General features: G+C 44.3%; 1 protein-coding gene across 2 annotated transcripts in view; it reads right to left on the bottom strand.

Moving 5' to 3' along the window:
* rcor1 (REST corepressor 1) overlaps positions 1-19826 on the bottom strand; it is a 191052-nt gene that overhangs the window by 15854 nt on the left and 155372 nt on the right. For both annotated transcript variants that reach the window (XM_086003020.1, XM_086003019.1), the window contains exons 5-9: positions 10563-10724; positions 7385-7506; positions 5125-5209; positions 2316-2513; positions 21-98 (exon numbers count right to left, since the gene is read on the bottom strand). In XM_086003020.1, the coding sequence (XP_085859146.1) occupies positions 21-98; positions 2316-2513; positions 5125-5209; positions 7385-7506; positions 10563-10724 (645 nt within the window). The remainder of the gene's footprint in view (positions 1-20; positions 99-2315; positions 2514-5124; positions 5210-7384; positions 7507-10562; positions 10725-19826) is intronic.

Genomic DNA, 19826 nt, shown 5'->3' with positions numbered 1-19826 from the left:
CTAGGTGAACAGTTCCTTACCTCAGGTGGCTTGAATTCCTCTATCCCACCGTCTAATTTTTGTTTGAGAGCACCATTTATCTGTTTCACATTTTGGATCTAGAATAATAAAATCATATTTTAACGACCCAATAAACAAAGCCACTGATGAAACTCTCAAAGACAGACTATGAGAGGGAATTTTTGATTTATATATTTCAAACCCTGCCACACAGTTTATTCTGCCATTAGCAATACAAGAGACCAGACAAAGCATGACCATTTTCTCCCCTCTATCTTCTGAAACCGTCAACTCCTTGCTGGGGCACATTTCCAAGGACACTAGGTGCTCTCCAGTCCCTTGCTCAAGTTGCCATTCTACGTGTAAGCCTAAACAGGGAATGTCGGCAGGCCATTCGATTTTGTGGACCTTGAGTGACCCTGTCCCACTTGACATCACACAAACACTTTCAAGCAGGGCTTGCTGGATGGTAATCAGTGGTGTGGATAGTGGCTAATTTATTCTCTATCTAATTCTAGGGCACCGATTATAGCATGTGTATACTCTCCTGGCTGAGAGCACATGCGCGATGGGATGAAAAGCCTCTTTCTGTGCTGTATCATTCTATGAACTCAGCGCACATTGGAGATCAAACCAGAGAGCTTCATGGGCTGTATATGTTTCAGGAGTTTTGACCATTTTGCTACAGAACAGATTTTGGAAAAAGTTACTTCAAATGCATTTTAAAAGTAGTGTGTTATATCTTTATTATCTTTTTAAAAAGGAGATCTGAAATGGTATGCAATTAAGATTTTCATGAGCGCTCCTTCATATTACTTACAATCTTTGAGGAAATAAGATGCAATTTGGTAGTTTGTTTCCATAATTGATGAATACGTCACACCTATTACGTTGTAAGGTTTTTGATCTCCTTTGATTGAATATTCAGAAATATAACAGGACAGATACCTAAAAAGCAGTCGAGCACTTGCAACAGAAGCTGCAGCTGAAGCAGAACGGTGCCAGAAAAGACATGCGCAAAAAGGCAAAACGCAGAGCAGTCTGTTTAAGTCAAGTAAGATGACCCACTAAAATAGGATAGTTTGGTGTGCACATTATTTTCATGTTGTTATACCAACTTATATTGACTGAACCAAGTGAATTTGATCATAACTATCACCTTACTTTGAAATAAAGTAACTTAACAGCTCAATCCAAGTCTCACCTCAGAGATTGAAGAAATACACAAGCTGAAATACACAATAACTGATATATGGTTCAGGCCACAATGGGGGTTCCATTGTTACACATGTGGGTTCTGCCATTGTACAAGTAAATATAGGGCATTGCAAGTCAAATACCCTAAAAGTAAGCTGTTCAGACTGCTCATGGGAGGGACTAATGTTTGGTATGCTGTGTCCTGTCCAGAATTTTGGTCTATTTGCAAATCACCTTTCCCTTGCTGGACTACACTGCAGGATGGGCAAGACAACTTTGCTATTAAAAATTTGTGTTCTTTAATTCATGAAATTTACATGTAGTTTCACATCATCCCAATTGAAACTTGCAGGAAAGCATATTGTGTGGAAGCAATTTTTAGAAATATTGTTATAAAAATACTATAAAGTACTGGTTTAGTCGCAAACTATTTCTTGCACGAACTAATCAGAAATAATCAGCATAAATCTAAATTTGCAAAATGATGCAAGCATGATCATGCATGTGACTAGCTCAGCATTAATCTGCAGCAGTTCTACCAGATCCATTTTCTTTTAAATTCACAGGGGGCATTCTTTTGCATTGTTTATATATTCATTTGCCTCATTCTAACCAGGAGAGCAGGGCAAATGACAAGACAAATGCAGGAGGGGCAACATGGAGGATTTAAAAAAAAAATTTTTTTATAAGGGTTTTTCTGGAATTGACATGCCAGTTAAGAGATATATTAAGAATTAATCAAGTCAGGACCTGTTCCCAACCATGATCTGGCTATTCCTAAATATTCCACCCATTCTCTGCATGTGTGTTTGTTCATTTTCAGTTTTACTCTCTTATAGGAAAAGCAAACAGAAATCATGACGTTTCACATGATGCTATGCACAAATCATACTGCAGGTGTTATGCATGAAGGTCCAGTTTAATAGCCAGGAGAAGGAAAGATCCCAGCTGAAAGGGTAGACATAACTAATTTTTCAGGCTGCATTTCTAATACTGCAAACAGGGTACCGTGAAGTATAATGGAAGACCAATTAAGTTTTCTTACAAAAGCTTTCAAGAAGCTACTAAAAAAAGAGTCCTGCTGAATGTAACTGAAATGAACAAACTGCAGAGCTTACTTGACGTTTAAGTGAGACCAACTCCATATCAAGCTGTCTGAGGACTGTGCTTGCAGCACCAGAACTCGTAGATAATGCATCAAGATCCTCTTGAATCAGGAACATCCCTCTTGGAGGCTTCTGACTTATTCTTTGCTTTCCTTGGACTGTTCGTGTCTCCTTCTTTGGTGGGACACTTTTCACAGTTTGAGATCCCTGCTGTTAGATAAAAGGCCACACATTAAAAGGCACCAGGAATTTAGAAAAAGTTATTTCCCATTACTAATCCAGAACATAACACAAGTTGCTCCATGCAAGTGCACAAATACAATTAAATTATTTTTTCTGATGCAAGTTACCATTGGAATTATAAATTTTTCTAATGCAATTTTTAAATACTAGCCTCTTTTCCTAGAAGAAGGAACAAGATAAGTGAGGTGAGGAACAGAGGAAGATCTCATCTCAATAAATTAATAAAATCAATTTCAAAACCAATTCTAAAAAGATTAATTTGCATCCCTTTGACTAAGAGCACTGCACCTGGAGTTTGCAAGTGCAGGCTATTCCTGGGCTGCCTGCAACTAGCTCAATCAACGGCTAGAGATCATCCACCAAGTCAGTGACTTCATAGTTATGTTTCACCATGTAAGAAGTGAACAATGTTATATTGGAAGTTTGCATGGGAGAAGCAACTTCATTGTTTTGAAATTTTGGGGAGGTTAGTAAAGTTTGTAAATTGCTCTAAATGCACTGATTGGGAAACTAAAACCGTCTACTGTACTTGAAAACCATCCAAACTGACCTGAATGTCGCTTTTGGGAATGAGGCCAACCATAGTTTATAAGTGCACTGGCCACTAAACTGGCATATGGGATTCATTCCTGAATCCCAAGGCCCTGCAACCTCCCAAATCCAACTTGGCTTGCTTACTGTGTGGGACTGGTTATAGAAACTTGAAGTTTATATATTAAAGAAAGTGATTTTAAAAAATGTGCAAGAGATCTGTTGACTGAGCACCAGCTCCTAGTAAGCTTGGGGTCAATTTGCTAGCGAGTTCTTTCATGTATTGCTTTGAGACATCAAGACAGGAGATCCATGATACTTTCTCTAACTGATTACATGCAAGTGACTAAAACCTAGTTAAAATTGTAATTAAAAAAATCATGATAGACAACTTCAAAAGTTACCACAGGCACATGTTCATTTAATTACTGATTGAACAGCTTGGTTAACAAATTAAAAAATCCCCCCATCCCATCTGACAGACTGGCTGTCTACTGTGGGGAAATTCCCACAGAACAGCGAGGGAAGGTACACTGAAACTTCCTTATTACAATACAGTATAGTCTTGTTTACGTGCCAGCTTAATTCCGCAACCCAAGAGTAGATGTGATTCTTTGAATCCAACATACAGCTATAGCTGAAAAGCCATATGAATGCAAGCAACTGCATTCCAGGGGAATACAATGCAGCTTCCATATTTGATGAGAATAAATTTCCTATTCAGTTATCAATATCTGTTGCCTACGCAAGACTTTTATTATTGCTGCCGTTATTTGTACAGGTGATACTTTGCATGATCAGACAAATCAGGATCTGAAGCCCAACCTCCAAAAAGATCAGAGATATACCACCATTTCAGATTTTTACCACCATTTCCTTACACTTACACAGCTTCAAACATTGGCATTAGTGTACATTATTCCTTAACACCACATGTCCAGTACTGAACTCAGCATTTATTTTTAGTAACAAAAGCTTCTGCAAAGTCATTACAATGAGGAATGGTTGCTCACTTTCGATCACAGCCAAGTACCCAACCAAAATGCACACTTGTTATACAAGTTTGAACGTCAGTGAAGTTTTAACGTCAAGCAGGGGTGGACTGGCTTCCCGAACAGGCGTGGGATTCTTTGGGGCAGAAAAGGGGAGGAGGTTGGGGAAGAATGGGGAACATAATACAGCACTATGAAATCATTCAAGCGGCACTTGGGCATGCTCCAAATTTCCGATATGGCCAGTCCACCCAATATATTTTGTTCGAGTCTATTAGGTACATTTCAGTAAGTGACTTTTTAATGATGCGGTCACCTGCCCCTTTTTTCAAGCTACTATTTTCTCCTTATCTTTTTTAAATGTTGACTGTAAATGCCAAGCAGTTACTCATAAAATAATACAAACTACTTTATCCTGTATCATTCCCTTCTGCTATTTTAGCCTCATTTGCACTGGTGACAGAGGGTAAATCCAAAACAGATTCAACTCAAAAGCAAAATTTCCAATAGTACTCTTTCTAAAAAGGTGCTTACACTAAAGAATGCCAACATACAAACATGATTTAATATATAAACAGGATGATACTGTGTTCAGTGTTTCTAGTCAGAAGTTTAGACATGCAGCAAATTTAAATATAATTTGGGCTTGCAGCTCTTGCACTCAGCCAAAGCAGTAAATTTGTAATTGAACAGTACTGCTGTGAAGGCAGCATAAATGAGTCAGTCTAATTGGAGTGAGTGATATCTGGGATACATTCTGAAAAGCAGCAGTTAGAAGTGTAAATTGGACTTGTAACTCAAATGTATATGGAGTTGTATTGCATAAGGAACTGATTTGGTTTAAAAAAAGAAATTGTACAACTAGCGCCATTCATAGATTTTACAATCCGTGGTGATATTAATCTACAGTTTTGCATTTGGTATTTCTTCAGGCTATGGTCAAAATTGGAAACTTCTACCTAAAATCAATTTCTACCTAACTGGATAGGAACATTGTCATAGAAAACCAGTCAAGCATACAGTGGATTTGAAAGTCAAACATAAAGCCAACTCACCTCTTTTTTTGCCTCTTTGCTTGGATCAATTTCACTGTCAACGATACTGGTTGTATTTGCATTAGATTCTTCAATCTCATCACCACTGCAGAAGAAAACCGGACTTGCTGATGAATCATAGGACTTGGCAACTCACTATGCAAAGGCAATACTTACTGGACCCAAAACACTAGTTACACAACAGCCCTAAACAGAAAAATTGCAAGCAAATCCTTTACAAATGAAAAATTGTCTCAGAAAACCACACAATTTTCAGTTCTGCATATGTAAGTGTACAGTTCACTCTTTAATTTCAATTTAAACTCCCACTAAAAATGCACTGACGGTTTTTGTTCAACTCAAACAAATAATTGTGATTATTGGTTAATTTGATTTTGAATTTCTCCAGCAAATTGCTCCTGTTCAATAAAATTTGTTGCTCAATTCAGATTCAGACCTGATTCAAGCAGGCCAGAGGTGCAAACTTCTGAGTTATCTTGCTGGAAAAGATAAATTAATATGCTGAAAAATTTGGAACAGACCCTGTTGTTCAATTGTGGATCAACAACTTCAAATGCTACCACACAATAAATTCCAGGTCCTCACATGGGGAGGCAAGTAAAGTCCTGACAGAAAGCATTGACAACAGAGTGATAAAATTCCTGAAATTTTACCTTATCAGCCAGAAACCTTATTTAATGCTGATAAAGCTATTCACCTTTACAAGCTGCATCCAAGGAGAATGCTAGCTTTCAATGAAAAATGCTACGGGGAGAAAAAAAGCTAAGCATTAAAATTACCCTCGTGGTCTGCATTAGTACAACTGGGAGGAAAAAAGAAAGCTGCTGGTAATTGGGAATTTCAGAACACCTCAATGTTGTTGTAGTGTTGTTAGTCTGCCTGTAACCTACAAAAACAATCAAAAGAGTGTATGACTGGTGCTCGCTGAGGAGAGCGTGCATATGTTTGACCAAAGCATGGCATCACAAAGCAGAAAAGTCATCATGATAGTTGACAACAGTCAGGCTGTCCTGAATACCTGCATCTTAAAGTAGAATACATTGCCAACACCATTTGGCACTGCCAATTCATCCTGCTTGCAGAGGAAGCAGCTGGATCTGACTATTGAGGATCTCACGAGCACAAATAGCAAACTCTGATGTAGCGAAACTCTGAGCATACATTCTCTGTTGCGTCTGCCAGCAGACATGAGGTTTGAAGCCACTGTTGCTGCTGATAAGGAAGTCCTGACATTCAGGTTATTGATGCTATGATGGAAGATAATGCTGCTCGTGAGAGTAAGGAAGAAGCTCAAGTGAGTGGATCCAGCAAGCTGGAGGTAGAAGAACCAGACCCCACCACAGTGGCCATAACTGTATGATGGCTGAGAAAATGGCTCAAAACGTGATGTCCCAATGGAACTTTTTTCTGCATTAAATACTTGATGAATGAATGCAATCAACAGGCAGCTAATCAGATATGCAGTATTTTGCAAAATTACTGAAGTTTATATCAAAACTTGAGCACTGCGCAAGCTGCGCATCAGGTGCATTTTAAGAGTTGTTTTGATGTCTTATGGCTGTTTTTAGTGTCCTGGTAGTGTTGCATTGTGTTTTTTCATTAAAATTGCTTAATTTGAACTATTGGATAATGTGCATTCTCCCCCCCCCCTAGCAAAAAGACTTTGAATTAATGGGAGTAAACTGTATTTGGACATTTAATTTATGCTGGGAACTGTAGTAACAGGGGAAATGGAAACACTTTTGCAAAGTAGCATAACACACAGAACAATTTTTGGAAAACCATTACATTAGGACCTCTCACCAGAAAGATGGTTAACAAATAAATAAATGCAAACCAATCTTAAAATGCAAAAAGGAAGTTGTCGATGTAAGAATAACTACAGGAAATTATATAGAGAACTATTTGAACTTTAAAGGGCAACCTATCCATTTTACAATTTAGGCATATATTACTCAGTTATAAGGTGACCAGCTCCACCCCCCTTCCCCAATGAGGGGGCACTCTATTTTACAGGCTGCATACATTTCACCAGGGAAGCAAATTCACTCCTTTATTAGCTATTTTTATTATGGTATTAATCAATGGTCAAACATTCACACAGCATTATTCTGAAGCATTTATTTATACCAACATTTTATATAAGCTATGGCACTACTGATAAATCAACATTTGTATATGGCTTGAGAATGTTTACTGTACAATTTGTTGCATCTAGCAATTCATGCTAACCAGATGGGGCTGACAAAAACTTATTTACCTTCCTTCCTTATCCTTTTTCATCTGTTTGCGAGCATGACGATCCATTACACTGGTCTTGGTCCGTGTCTTCTTCCATGAGTAATAGAACCGTACCAGGCTAGCTATGGATTTGTCAGGCAACTGTAGAGACATAGTTAACCAGTTTTGTGAAGTGTAATCAAATCTCAAAAATCCAGCTAGTGGGCCTACCTCACAGTTGTTGTGGTTTTATCAAATGAAAAGGCTTATAGAGTTATATATACACTTGTTATAAAAATACAGGTGAAGGTGACCCGATAGTTCAACAGGCAAATGCATCACGTTTAGCTGCACTACTGAGCCAAAACATCCAGAAAGATTTCAGGTTCAATTCCTAGTCTGTGCTAATTTAGTTCATCTCAACTAGGACAGCAGCAGGAGTATTACAATTAGCCTCAGTGCTCCTGTGCTTGGGTGAAGGGTTGTGGAGAAGTCAACCACGGTTTCCACTCCAATGACACCTGCTGGAAAGCACACATAGGTTAAGTATATAGCTCCCATTGTCAAACTGCCTATCAACATTCACTATCCATGCTCATAGATGAAAAAAATTGCCTCTTGGATGAGGTACCCGAGGGTTGCTGATGTACACGCAACTGTATCCTAATACAGACACTACCTTTAAAAAAGGTGGGCAGAAAAGTTAGGGATGTGGAGGACAAGTAGAATTTACATCAGAGTAAAGCATATCCTATGCAATGAAGCACTCATTTCTTGCATTTGAAAATCTTACACTGCAGTGAGAGAGAATTTTTTTTTATATATAAAAAGAGCCCTCCATTAAAACAAGTATTTGCCTAAATTGATTTATTGCAAGACATTTTTAAGCAAATCACTGAAATTTTATTTAGGAAATTCCTTTCTCATGTAGTATACCATCTGAGCAGAGTCTATTAACTACATTAGTAGGGTTTTATTACAAAATGGAAGGCTTAGAAAAGTCAGTGAAAAATGACACTGTTCCACTACAGCCGGATTCTTATTTAAGATTCTGATGTTAAAGTTCTAATACTAATGTACATTGAAGAATTCAGATGTAGGTGTCTGCATTCAGAAGCTACAGCAGGGTTTTACAATTCAGTTACATTATCAAATTAGCAAATGTAAAAAGTATGTACACATCCCAGTGTTTTAAAAAGATGGATCAGACTTGCAATACTTTTATCACAATAAAAGATGAAAATAATTCATCAGACACCTGATCCCCATCAGCAGTCCGACTCCACCAGTTACCTCCAACTTTTACTCAGCCTGTTAGTCAATCAATACGTTTCTTAAACCTCAGGTTTTTAAACACTGACTGATAAACCTCCAATCTATAGTCTGCATTAATTCAGACTCTCAGGGACAGCCTCCTTCTACGGAGCCATTTGGTAGAAACCCTTCAACAAAACAAACGGGATCCCAAGGTTCAGACATAATACTTTTGTGCATAAATGTTTAAGTTTCTCAAAAACCCCACTGGATGCAAATACTTGGATTTCTATGAAAAGAAACTAAACCCAAGTCATGTGGATATTAAAATGCATTATTTTAGCCCCTGTTCCCTACAATTTAGCAACTCAGCAATATGTCAAAGGAAAAATTAGAAGCACTGGCACATTATAGGCAAGAAATAAAATCAACTGATGCGGAGGTGCAACTTAACCAGGTATATTTTAAACACATACTGTACTTTCTAAAGCTACTCTTCTTTAAAAACAGAAACATAGTAATATTCAAAAGTCCCAGTAAAATCACAAATTTAAAGCATTGAGAAAATAGTCACATTTTTATTCACAAATGTATTTTCTACAGAGAAGCCCAAATTAAACTATTTATGTCTCTTTTATATGTGTATATAGTAATTGCATTGGAATATGCTTGTGTAATTTCTTAATTCCTTCTGTGATCCTACCTGTTGGAATTTAGTGGCCAGCCTATACCAAACACAAAGGATCACAACTTTGGCAGTTCAGTCTTCGGTGTATGCTTTCCTATTCTTTCTAGGCTATGCATGTGTGGTAAACCACTGTTTGTATTCCACTGTGTACATGCCTGGACATGCTTCGGCTGACTCCTCCCACAAGTCCTAGTATAAAGGTGACTGCTCCCCAGCCCTTTGTATTTCTGGACCGGTCGACCACTCGAGGCAGACCTTCATTCTTTTGTTAATAAAAGCCTTTAGTTACTCTCTTAACTCTCAGTCTTTTATGAGTAATTGATAGCGCATCAGCATGTTCCCTGGGTTGAGAGCCTGGGCTTGAGAAAAGCAGACTTTAGTGCTGCTGTAATGCCAGACAATGACAGAAGTTTGAAGTCTAAAAAGAAACTCCCTTCATTCCATGCCAATTTTCACTCATCTTCCTCTTCTCCTGAAGACCTCAACACCTCGTTGTGCATGGTTCCACAGGTGCAGTGCATTCTCCAATACTTCATCCAAGCAACCAGTCTTCATCTGCAATACTAGATAATGATCGTTGATCGGCTTATGACCGCAGGAGTTATCACAGCCAACCCCAAATATCCTCATCCAATGCACATGTCAAGCAATGGTCTCTGGATGGCTATTATTGAGCAGGAACCACACTAATTTTCCTCTCTAACATAAGGGTCTCTCTTGCTCTGATGGTTGAAATCAGCAACCTCAGCACATTACATCTTTTTTCAAAAATGAAGAATGCTAAAAACTAAGTATGCAAGTCAGTAAATCTTGCTTCCATTTTACTGTGTTTTAAAAGCTTTCAAATTTCAAAATGGATCTGGGAAGACTAATTTCAAACAGGGAACACTGGATTTGATGGAGATCCCTGACTAGACAATGTATTTATTGATGATTTAATAGTGCCACGGAGATGCAGTGTACTGGGAACTTCAAAGTAATACACCAAGCAGAATCCACACATTGCAGTGTCTGACTGTACAGCAGCATCTGATAGGAGTCTGCCTGTCAAGCCCAGCCACTCAGACAGGGAAGGAACACTGCACAGAGGAAAGGAAAATATGTGCAAAAGGCTGAGCTGCATCAATGTTGTGATCATTCGTGTTTAGCATAACCCGGCCACTAAGTTCCAGCAGGGCAAGGTCACAGAAGGGAATATACATGCTTTGTGCAACAGGCATAACTTAATATAATTACTTTTTGCAACTTACAACTAAATTAATTCACTTCTTCCTACCATTTGCTGAATTCTGTGGAAGGTCTTCCCATGGAAACTGAATGCTTGTTCAAAGAGGACTCTGTCCTCCACAGTCCACTCATCTGGGAATGGTGTGAAGTTTGGAAGGTCAGCCAAGGACTTCTCAATATTGTGTTTATGCCAAAACAGCATACCTAAAGCCTATGAAAAATTCATTGAGTGAGTGCAAATAAAATCCTCAAGACATTAAAATGTAGTATGCTGAAGCAAGAGAGTGTTGGAGCAAAGCCCCAAGGTGACAGACAAGTGGCAGAATAGATGTTGAATGAGACAGGCAGTCATAATTGCAGACCTGCACGTTCAATGCCCCAAGAGTTTGATTATTCATTGGCAAAATGTGACAACAGCGGTAGCTTCTTGGGTGACCAACAGTCTTATTTAGAATTGTTCTACTCACTTGTTATCAGAAGAATTGATCCTGACTTAAAAAAGATGCCCTATAAAGTGCAATAGCAAAATACTGCGGATGCTGGAAATCTGAAACAATAGAAAATGCTGGAAACACTCAGCAGGCCAGGCAGCATCCATGGAGAGAGAAACAGAGTTAACATTTCAGGTCTGGGACCCTTCATCAGAACTAGAAAAAGCTGGAGATGTAACAGATATAGGTGCAGAGACAGGGGGGGGGGGGTTAGGAGGGGAGGAAGGAATTGAAGAACATACTGTGAAAATGTTGCAAATGGAAATGGCAAATTCATACAGCATTAAAAATGGGGGCAGGAATTATTATCTGAAATTGTTGAACTCGATAGAGAGTCCGGAAGGCTGTAAAGTGCCCATTCGAAAGATGAGGTGCTGTTCATCGAGCTTACGTTGAACTTCATTGGAACAGTGCAATAGGCCCAGGACAGAGAGATCAGAGTGGGAGTGAAGCGGAGAATTTAAGTGACAGGCGACCGGAAGCTCAGGGTCACCCTTGTGGACCTAATGGAGGTGTTCCACAAAGCGGTCGCCCAATCTGCGTTTGATCTCCCCAATGTAGAGGAGACCGCATAGTGAGCAGCGAATACAGTATATTGTAGGAACGGAGGTTCCTAGCTGAAGAATTGAGATCGACACAGAGAATCAAACAATAAAATTTAATGAACAAACGAAGTTAAACAGTAAACTGCTGGATACAATGCAAATAGGTCTGGTCTGGTTGAAAGCCTCTCTAGAACTGCTAGAAGGTTCCGAGCACTGACGTCATGACGTTCTTCCCGCCGTTGGGGGATCACGTGACGGGCGGCATGACGTCATCACGCGGAGTAAAGGAAAGAAGCCATAGTACAGTTAACAGATACATTAAAGGTGCAGCCCCCGGTTGCACTATATTGCTGTTAAAGGAATTATAAACAATTGTCCTGAATCCCCTGGTGGCTCCGCCACATATGCCCCCCCAGAATTGTCTTTAACAGAAAAGGTAAGACGAGAAGGGGGTCTGACGAGTCTGTCTGACCGACTGCGATACTCTGGCAACTGGAACGGAGCGCTAGAAGACGAACTGGCAGTTGGCCGTGGTTGGGATGGTGCCGCAGGCATAGGAGAAGAAGTGGCTGGCTGTGGCTGTACTGGACCGACGGTCGACGCCCACGACGAGGCGGTTGAGCGGTGACGACTGGCTTGCTCAGATCCAGATGAGCCGGTTTTAACCGGTCGATGGAGATGTGATCAGGCTTACCGCCGACGTCGACTGTGTAAGACTTGTCACCTGACGAGATGACGCGGAATGGACCAGTGCAAGGCGGTTTGAGCGGGTCTTTGTGAGCATCTTGATGAATGAAAACGTATTCGGCGCTCTTAAGCTCCACCGGGACATGGGAGCGCTGCAGGTCGTGATGAGACGTAGGCACTGGGATGAAATTCTTAGCCGCCTCTTGGTGGCCGACGAGCTGCGGACCAGGGTTCCGTGTGAGGAGGAAGAAAATCGGCAGGAACTCAGTGGTTGGCCGTAAACCAGTTCTGCAGAAGATGATTGCAGGTCATCCTTAGGAGCCATGCGAAGACCCAGCAGCACCCAAGGGAGCCTGTCCACCCAACCAGTCCCACGAAGACTAGCACGCAGTGCAGCTTTAAGGGACCTGTGAAATCTCTCGCACAGACCGTTTGCCTGTGGATGATAGGCGGTAGTGCGATGAAGCTTGGTACCCAAACCCTGAGCCACGGCATTCCAAAGTTCTGAGGTAAATTGAGGTCCTCGGTCGGAGGAGATGTCGGCTGGTACCCCGAACCGAGCCACCCATGACGAGATGAAGGCTCTGGAAACGTCCACCGCTGTGGTGGCAACCAAAGGAATTGCCTCTGGCCACCGGGTGGTGCGGTCTACCACGGTGAGGAGATGCGTGAAACCACGAGAAGAAGGGAGAGGGCCAACCAGGTCCACGTGAACATGGTCGAAGCGACGCTCTGGAACTGGAAAAGTGGCCACTGGGGCCTTAACACGACGTTGGATTTTGGACTTCTGGCAACTCACGCAGGTATTGGTCCAGTCACGGACGTCGAGATGCATGCCTTTCCAGACGAACTTCATTGCCATGAGTCGTTGTGAAGCCCTCATACCAGGGTGCGACAAACCGTGGATTGCGTCGAAAACTCTCCTGCGCCATTCGACTGGTACAATTGGTCAGGGGACTCCCATCGAGATGTCGCAAAGGAGTGTGGTCCTTGCGGCCTGAAAACTGACATCAGCCACTTGTAAGCTGGAAGGTGTGGTCCGGTATGCCTGCACTTCAGGGTCTGCCATCTGTTCTTCTGCCAAACCAACAGTCGATTCCCAGGTGGACTGCGTGGACTGGGGCGCGGGAGAGACAATCCGCCACCAGGTTGTCCTTGCCAGACAGGTTGTATGTCTGTTGTAAATTCTGATATGAACGTAAGATGACGTTGTTGCCGAGCTGACCATGGTTCCGCTGTCTTGGCCATGGCAAACGTAAGTGGCTTGTGGTCTACGAAAGCCGTGAATGGGCGTCCTTCCAGTAAGAAGCGAAAATGGCGGATGGCCGGGAAAAGTGCCAACAACTCCCTATCAAAGGTACTGTATTTGCGTTCATTTTTTCGCAATTGGCGGCTGAAGAAAGCCAGTGGTTGCCACGTGCCGTTGACCAATTGCTCCTGCACTGCCCCGATGGCAGAGTCAGATACATCTGTGGTAAGGGCGATGGTTGCACCTGGGAGAGGATGTGCTAACATGGTCGCATCAGCCAAAGCGTCCTTAGTGTTGAGGAACGCCTGGTCCATCTGGGGTGTCCAGCCGATGGGGTCTTTACCCGATTTACCTTTTAGAGCCTTGTACAACGGTTGCATTAACAGGGCTGCCTTGGGGACGAAACGATGATAAAAATTGACCATCCCCAGGAATTCCTGGAGAGCCCCGACGGTCTGAGGACACGGGAACGAGGTAACTGCCTCCACCTTCGTAGCCAGCGGAACGGCGCCTTCTGAGGTGATTCTGTGTCCCAGAAAATCAATGCTTTGTAAGCCAATCTGGCACTTGGCCGGGTTGATAATAAGGCCATGCTGGCCGAGACGAGAAAAAAGGGTAATGTGCTCTTTCTTGCTGGTACTGGCGATGAGGATGTCATCGAGGTAGACGAAGATGAACGGCAGATCACGCAACACAGAATCCATGAGACGCTAGAAGGCTTGCGCCGCGTTCTTCAACCCAAACGGCATACGAAGGAACTCAGAGCCCAAAAGGCTTGATGACAGCGGTTTTGGCGACGTCCTGAGGATGAACGGGCACTTGATGATACCCCCGGACAAGGTCTACTTTGGAAAAGATGGAATTCCCTGCCAGGTGGGCCGAAAAATCCTGTATGTGAGGAATTGGGTACCGATCTGGAGTAGTAGCTTCATTCAGGCGTCTGTAGTCGCCGCATGGTCGCCATCCGCCGCCTGGTTTAGGAACAATGTGTAAGGGCGAAGACCAAGGACTATTCGATCGTCAAATAATTCCCAGGCACTCCATGGTATGGAACTCCGCCTTTGCGGCTGCGAGTTTACCGGGTTCCAGCCTTCGAGCCCGTGCATAAACTGGGGATCCTGTCGTGGTAATGTGGTGCACCACACCGTGCCTTGTGACTGAAGAAGAAAAAGTGGGCCTGGTGAGCTCCGGAAACTCACCGAGAAGACGAGAGAACTCATCTGGAGATGGGACTGCACAGGCAACTGACCAAGACACAGCGGTGCTGCGGTGGCAGGGGACCGAATGAAAGGTGGCCGCGTTGATTAACTGGTAGTGCCGGACGTCGACGAGAAAACCATTGGCGCAAAAAAAATCTGCCCCCAGGATGGCCTGTGAGACTTTCGCCGTGATGAACTCACAAACAAAATGCTGGCCGCCAAAACGTAACTGGATCCTATGCTTTCCGAACGTGCGGATGGCCGCACCATTGGCTGCCTTAAGGGAGGGACCGTGACCGCCAGATTGAAGATCGAGCTTCGACGCTGGTAGGGTACTGCGCTGGGAGCCAATATCACAGAGAAAACGTCAACCTGACAGGGAGTCTGTGATATAAAGGAGTTTCCCTGCGGAACCGACGGCCATCGCAACTCCGGCGTGTCCCTCAGGCCCTGTCGCCCTTCTCAGAAACCGCTGGTTTGAGGTAGGTTTTTTGGGGGGAAAAACTGCAAGGAGGACGGCAGCATCGGGGTTTCGCGCCAAAACGAGTGTGGTATGCACACCAGCCTGCTGGCGGAGGAGTCGGCTTCGCTCTTGTGGGGGATGGGCGCCTCGTGGTCGCACAACATTGTTGTGTGGCGGTGAAAATTTTATCCACTTCTGCAGCGAGTTCAGCACAGTCCGTGATCGCGGAATTGGCCAGGGCCGCCTGTACTGGCTCTGGCAACTGGCAGAGAAACAACTCCCGGAACAGAAAACATTCCGATTTCTGCGAGCGCGCTCCGACTTGGACAGACCGAAAACCTGCAGTAACCGTGTTTTTAAAGCTTCGTACTTGCCATCGTCCGGAGGACTCCCGAGGAGGCCGACGACCCGCGAGGCAGAGACTACATAATAATAACGGGTCGAATCCGCTACTACTCCCCGGATTGCAAATTGGGCTTCCGCCTGGAAAAACCACGCGGCTGGTTGTTGCTCCCAAAATTGCGGCAGTTTGAGGGCGATGGCGTTAGTGTCCATGATGCAACTTCAACGAAAATTGTTCGAAGAAATCGGGGTCACCAATGTAGGAACAGAGGTTCCTAGCTGAAGAATTGAGATCGACGCAGAGAATCAAAAACAATAAAATTTAATGAACAAACGAAGTTAAACAGTAAACTGCTGGATACAATGCAAATAGGTCTGGTCTGGTTGAAAGCCTCTCTAGAACTGCTAGAAGGTTCCGAGCACTGACGTCATGACGGCATCACGTTCTTCCCGCCGTTGGGGGATCACATGACGGGCAGCATGACGTCATCACGCGGAGTAAAGGAAAGAAGCCATAGTACAGTTAACAGATACATTAAAGGTGCAGCCCCTGGTTGCACTACATTGCGGTTAAAGGAATTATAAACAATTGTCCTGAATCCCCTGGTGGCTCCGCCACAATATTAAATTACAAGTAGTACAAATAAATCGCTGCTTCACCTGGAAGGGGTTTCACCCTGGACAGTGGGAAGGGAGGAGGTAAAAGGGCATATGTTGCATCTCCTTTGCTTGCACGGGAAGGTGCCAGGTGAAGGAGAAGGGATGTTAGGGGTGATTGAGGAGTGGACCAGGGTGTCGCGGAGGGAGCGGTCCTTTCGGAATGCTGAAAGGGGAGGTGAGGGGAAGATGTGTTTGGTGGTGGGATCACGTTGGAGGTGGCGGAAATGGCGGAGGATGATCTATTGAATGTGGAGGCTGGTGGGGTGAAAGGTGAGGACAAGGGGAACCCTATTGTGATTCTGGGAGGGAGGGGAAGGGGTGAGAGCAGAAGTGCGGGAAATGGAACAGACACGGTCAAGGGCCGTGTCAACCACAGTAGAGGGGGATCCTCGGTTGAGGAAAAAGGAAGACATGTCGGAAGCACTGCTTTAGAAGGTGGCATCGTCAGAACAGATGCGGCGGAGACGGAGAAACTGGGAGAATGGAAGACAGTCCTTACAGGAAGCAGGGTGGGAGGAAGTGTAGTCCAGGTAGCTGTGGGAGTCGGTGGGCTTGTAGTGGATGTTTGTCGAAAGCCGATCGCCAGAAATGGAGACGGAGAAGTCAAGGAAGGGAAGAGTTGGAGATGGACCATGTGAAGGTGAGGGAAGGGTGGAAATTGGAAGTAAAGTGAATGAACTTATCTAGTTCAGGGCGAGAGCAGGAAACGGCACTGATACAGTCATCGATAGAAGCGGGCTGTTCAGGGGTTGGGGGACTATGAGGTTGGCGGCCATAGAGGGAAGATCTCCAGAGGAGATGAGGTCAGTGGCAGTCTTCCCTCCATGGCTGCCAACCTTATAGTCCCTTATAGTCCCCCAACCCCGCACAGCCCGCTTCTACCTCCTTCCCAAGATCCACAAACAGGACTGCCCTGGTAGACCCATCATTTCAGCCTGTTCTTGCCCCACGGAACTCATCTCTTCCTATCTCGACTCTAATTTTTCCCCTTGTCCAGTCTCTTCCCACCTACATTCGCGACTCTTCCGACGCCCACCGTCACTAACAGTTTCCAGTTTCCTGGCCCCAACTGTCTCCTTTTCACTATGGACGTCCAATCCCTCTGCACTTCCATCCCCCACCAGGATGGCCTTAGGGTGCTCCATTTCTTCCTTGAACAGAAGCCCAACCAGTACCACCCTCCTCCGCCTGGCAAACTTGTTCTCACATTGAACAACTTCTCCTCTGGCTCCACTCACTTCCTCCAAATTAAAGGTGTTGCTATGGGAACCCGCATGGGCCCTAGCTATGCCTGCCTGTTCATGGGTGATGTGGAACACTCTTTGATCCAGTCCTACTCAGGTCCCCTCCCTCACCTCTTTTTCCAGTACATCGATGACTGTATTGGTGCCGTTTCCTGCTCTCGCCCTGAACTAGATAAGTTCATTCACTTTACTTCCAATTTCCACCCTTCCCTCAGCTTCACATGGTCCATCTCCGACTCTTCCCTTCCCTTCCTTGACTTCTCCGTCTCCATTTCTGGCAATCGGCTTTTGACAAACATCCACTACAAGCCCACCGACTCCCAGAGCTACCTGGACTACACTTCCTCCCACCCCGCTTCCTGTAAGGACTCTATTCCATTCTCCCAGTTTCTCCATCTCCGCCACGTCTGTTCTGGCGATGCCACCTTCCATACCAGTGCTTCCGACATGTCTTCCTTTTTCCTCAACCGAGGATTCCCCTCTACTGTGGTGGACACGGCCCTTGACAGTGTCCGTTCCATTTCCCGCACTTCTGCTCTCACCCCTTCCCCTCCCAGAACCACGATAGGGTTCCCCTTGTCCTCACCTTTCACCCCACCAGCCTCCGCATTCAACGGATCATCCTCCGCCATTTCCGCCACCTCCAACGTGATCCCACCACCAAACACATCTTCCCCTCACCTCCCCTTTCAGCATTCCGAAAGGACCGCTCCCTCCGCGACACCCTGGTCCACTCCTCAATCACCCCCAACATCCCTTCTCCTTCACCTGGCACCTTCCCATGAAAGCGCAGGAGATACATAGATACATAGAAGATAGGAGCAGGAGTAGGCCATTCGGCCCTTCGTGCCTGCTCCGCCATTTAATGAGATCATGGCTGATCCTTTAATTCAGTATCCCGTCCCCGCCTTCTCTCCGTAACCCTTAACCCCTTTTGCCCGTAGAAATATATCTAATTCCCTCTTAAATATATTTAATGAGCTGGCGTACACTGCCCTCTGTGGCAATGAGTTCCACAGGTTCACCACTCTCTGAGTGAAGAAATTCCCCCTCATCTCTGTCCTAAATGGTTTAGCCCTTATCCTTAAATTATGTCCTCTAGTTCTGTTTTCACCCGCCAAGGGAAACATTCCTTCTGCATCCAGTCTGTCTAGACCTGTCAGAATTTTATACACTTCTATGAGGTCCCCTCTCAATCTTCTAAACTCCAGTGTGTACATCCCTAAACTACATAGTCTCTCCTCATAGGTCATTCCCGCCATTCCTGGTATCAGCCTGGTGAATCGCCGCTGCACCCCCTCCATGGCAAGAACATCCTTCCTCAGATGAGGCGACCAAAACTGTACACAGTACTCGAGGTGTGGTCTCACCAGTGCCCTGTACAGCTGCAGCAAGGTATCCCTGTTCCTGTATTCTAACCCTTTTGCTATGAAGGCCAGCATACCGTTTGCCTTCTTGACCGCCTGTTGCACCTGCATGCTCGCCTTCAGTGACTGGTGTACAAGAACACCCAGGTCTCTCTGTACTTCCACCTCTCCCAATCTATTGCCATTTAAATAATAATTTGCCCTCCCGTTCCTGCACCCAAGGTGGATAACTTCGCACTTGTCCACATTATAGTGCATCTGCCATTTATCCGCCCAATCGCCCAGTCTGTCCAAATCGCTCTGGAGCTTCCTGGTCTCTTCCTCTGAGCCCACCCCACCTCCTAGTTTAGTGTCGTCTGCAAATTTGGAAATGCTGCATCCGACTCCCTGATCCAGGTCATTAATGTAAATTGTGAACAGCTGGGGGCCCAGGACAGATCCCTGTGGTACCCCACTTGTTACTGCCTGCCATTCAGAAAATGAGCCGTTTATTCCAACTCTCTGTTTTCTATCTGACAGCCAGTTCCCTATCCACGCCAAAACTTTCCCCTTTATCCCATGAGCCTCAATTTTCCATGCTAATCTTTTATGTGGGACCTTATCGAAGGCCTTTTGGAAGTCCAGGTACACCACATCTACTGGCTCTCCCCCATCTATTCTACCAGTTACTCCCTCAAAAAATTCCAATAGATTAGTCAAGCACGATTTACCCTTTGTAAATCCATGTTGACTCTGTCCTATCCTGTCCCCATTTGCTAAGTGCTCCGCTATTTCATCCTTAATGATGGACTCCAGCATTTTGCCCACAACTGATGTAAGGCTTACAGGTCTGTAATTACCTGCTTTTTCCCTACCCCCCTTTTTGAATAGTGGGGTAACGTTAGCTACCCTCCAATCCATCGGCACTGTTCCCGAGTCTAATGAATTCTGAAAAATCATCCTTAGTGCATCCGCTATCTCTAGGGCCACCTCCTTCAGTACCCTAGGATGCATGTTATCAGGCCCTGGGGATTTGTCCACCTTCAATCCCTTTAGCTTCCTTAACACCATATCCTTAGAGATATTG

This window comes from Somniosus microcephalus, chromosome 12, assembly GCF_052327205.1.
Source record: "Somniosus microcephalus isolate GS21.2 chromosome 12, FLI_Smic_1.0, whole genome shotgun sequence".
Lineage (NCBI taxonomy): Eukaryota > Metazoa > Chordata > Chondrichthyes > Squaliformes > Somniosidae > Somniosus > Somniosus microcephalus.
This window is presented reverse-complemented; position numbering and strand designations above follow the sequence as displayed.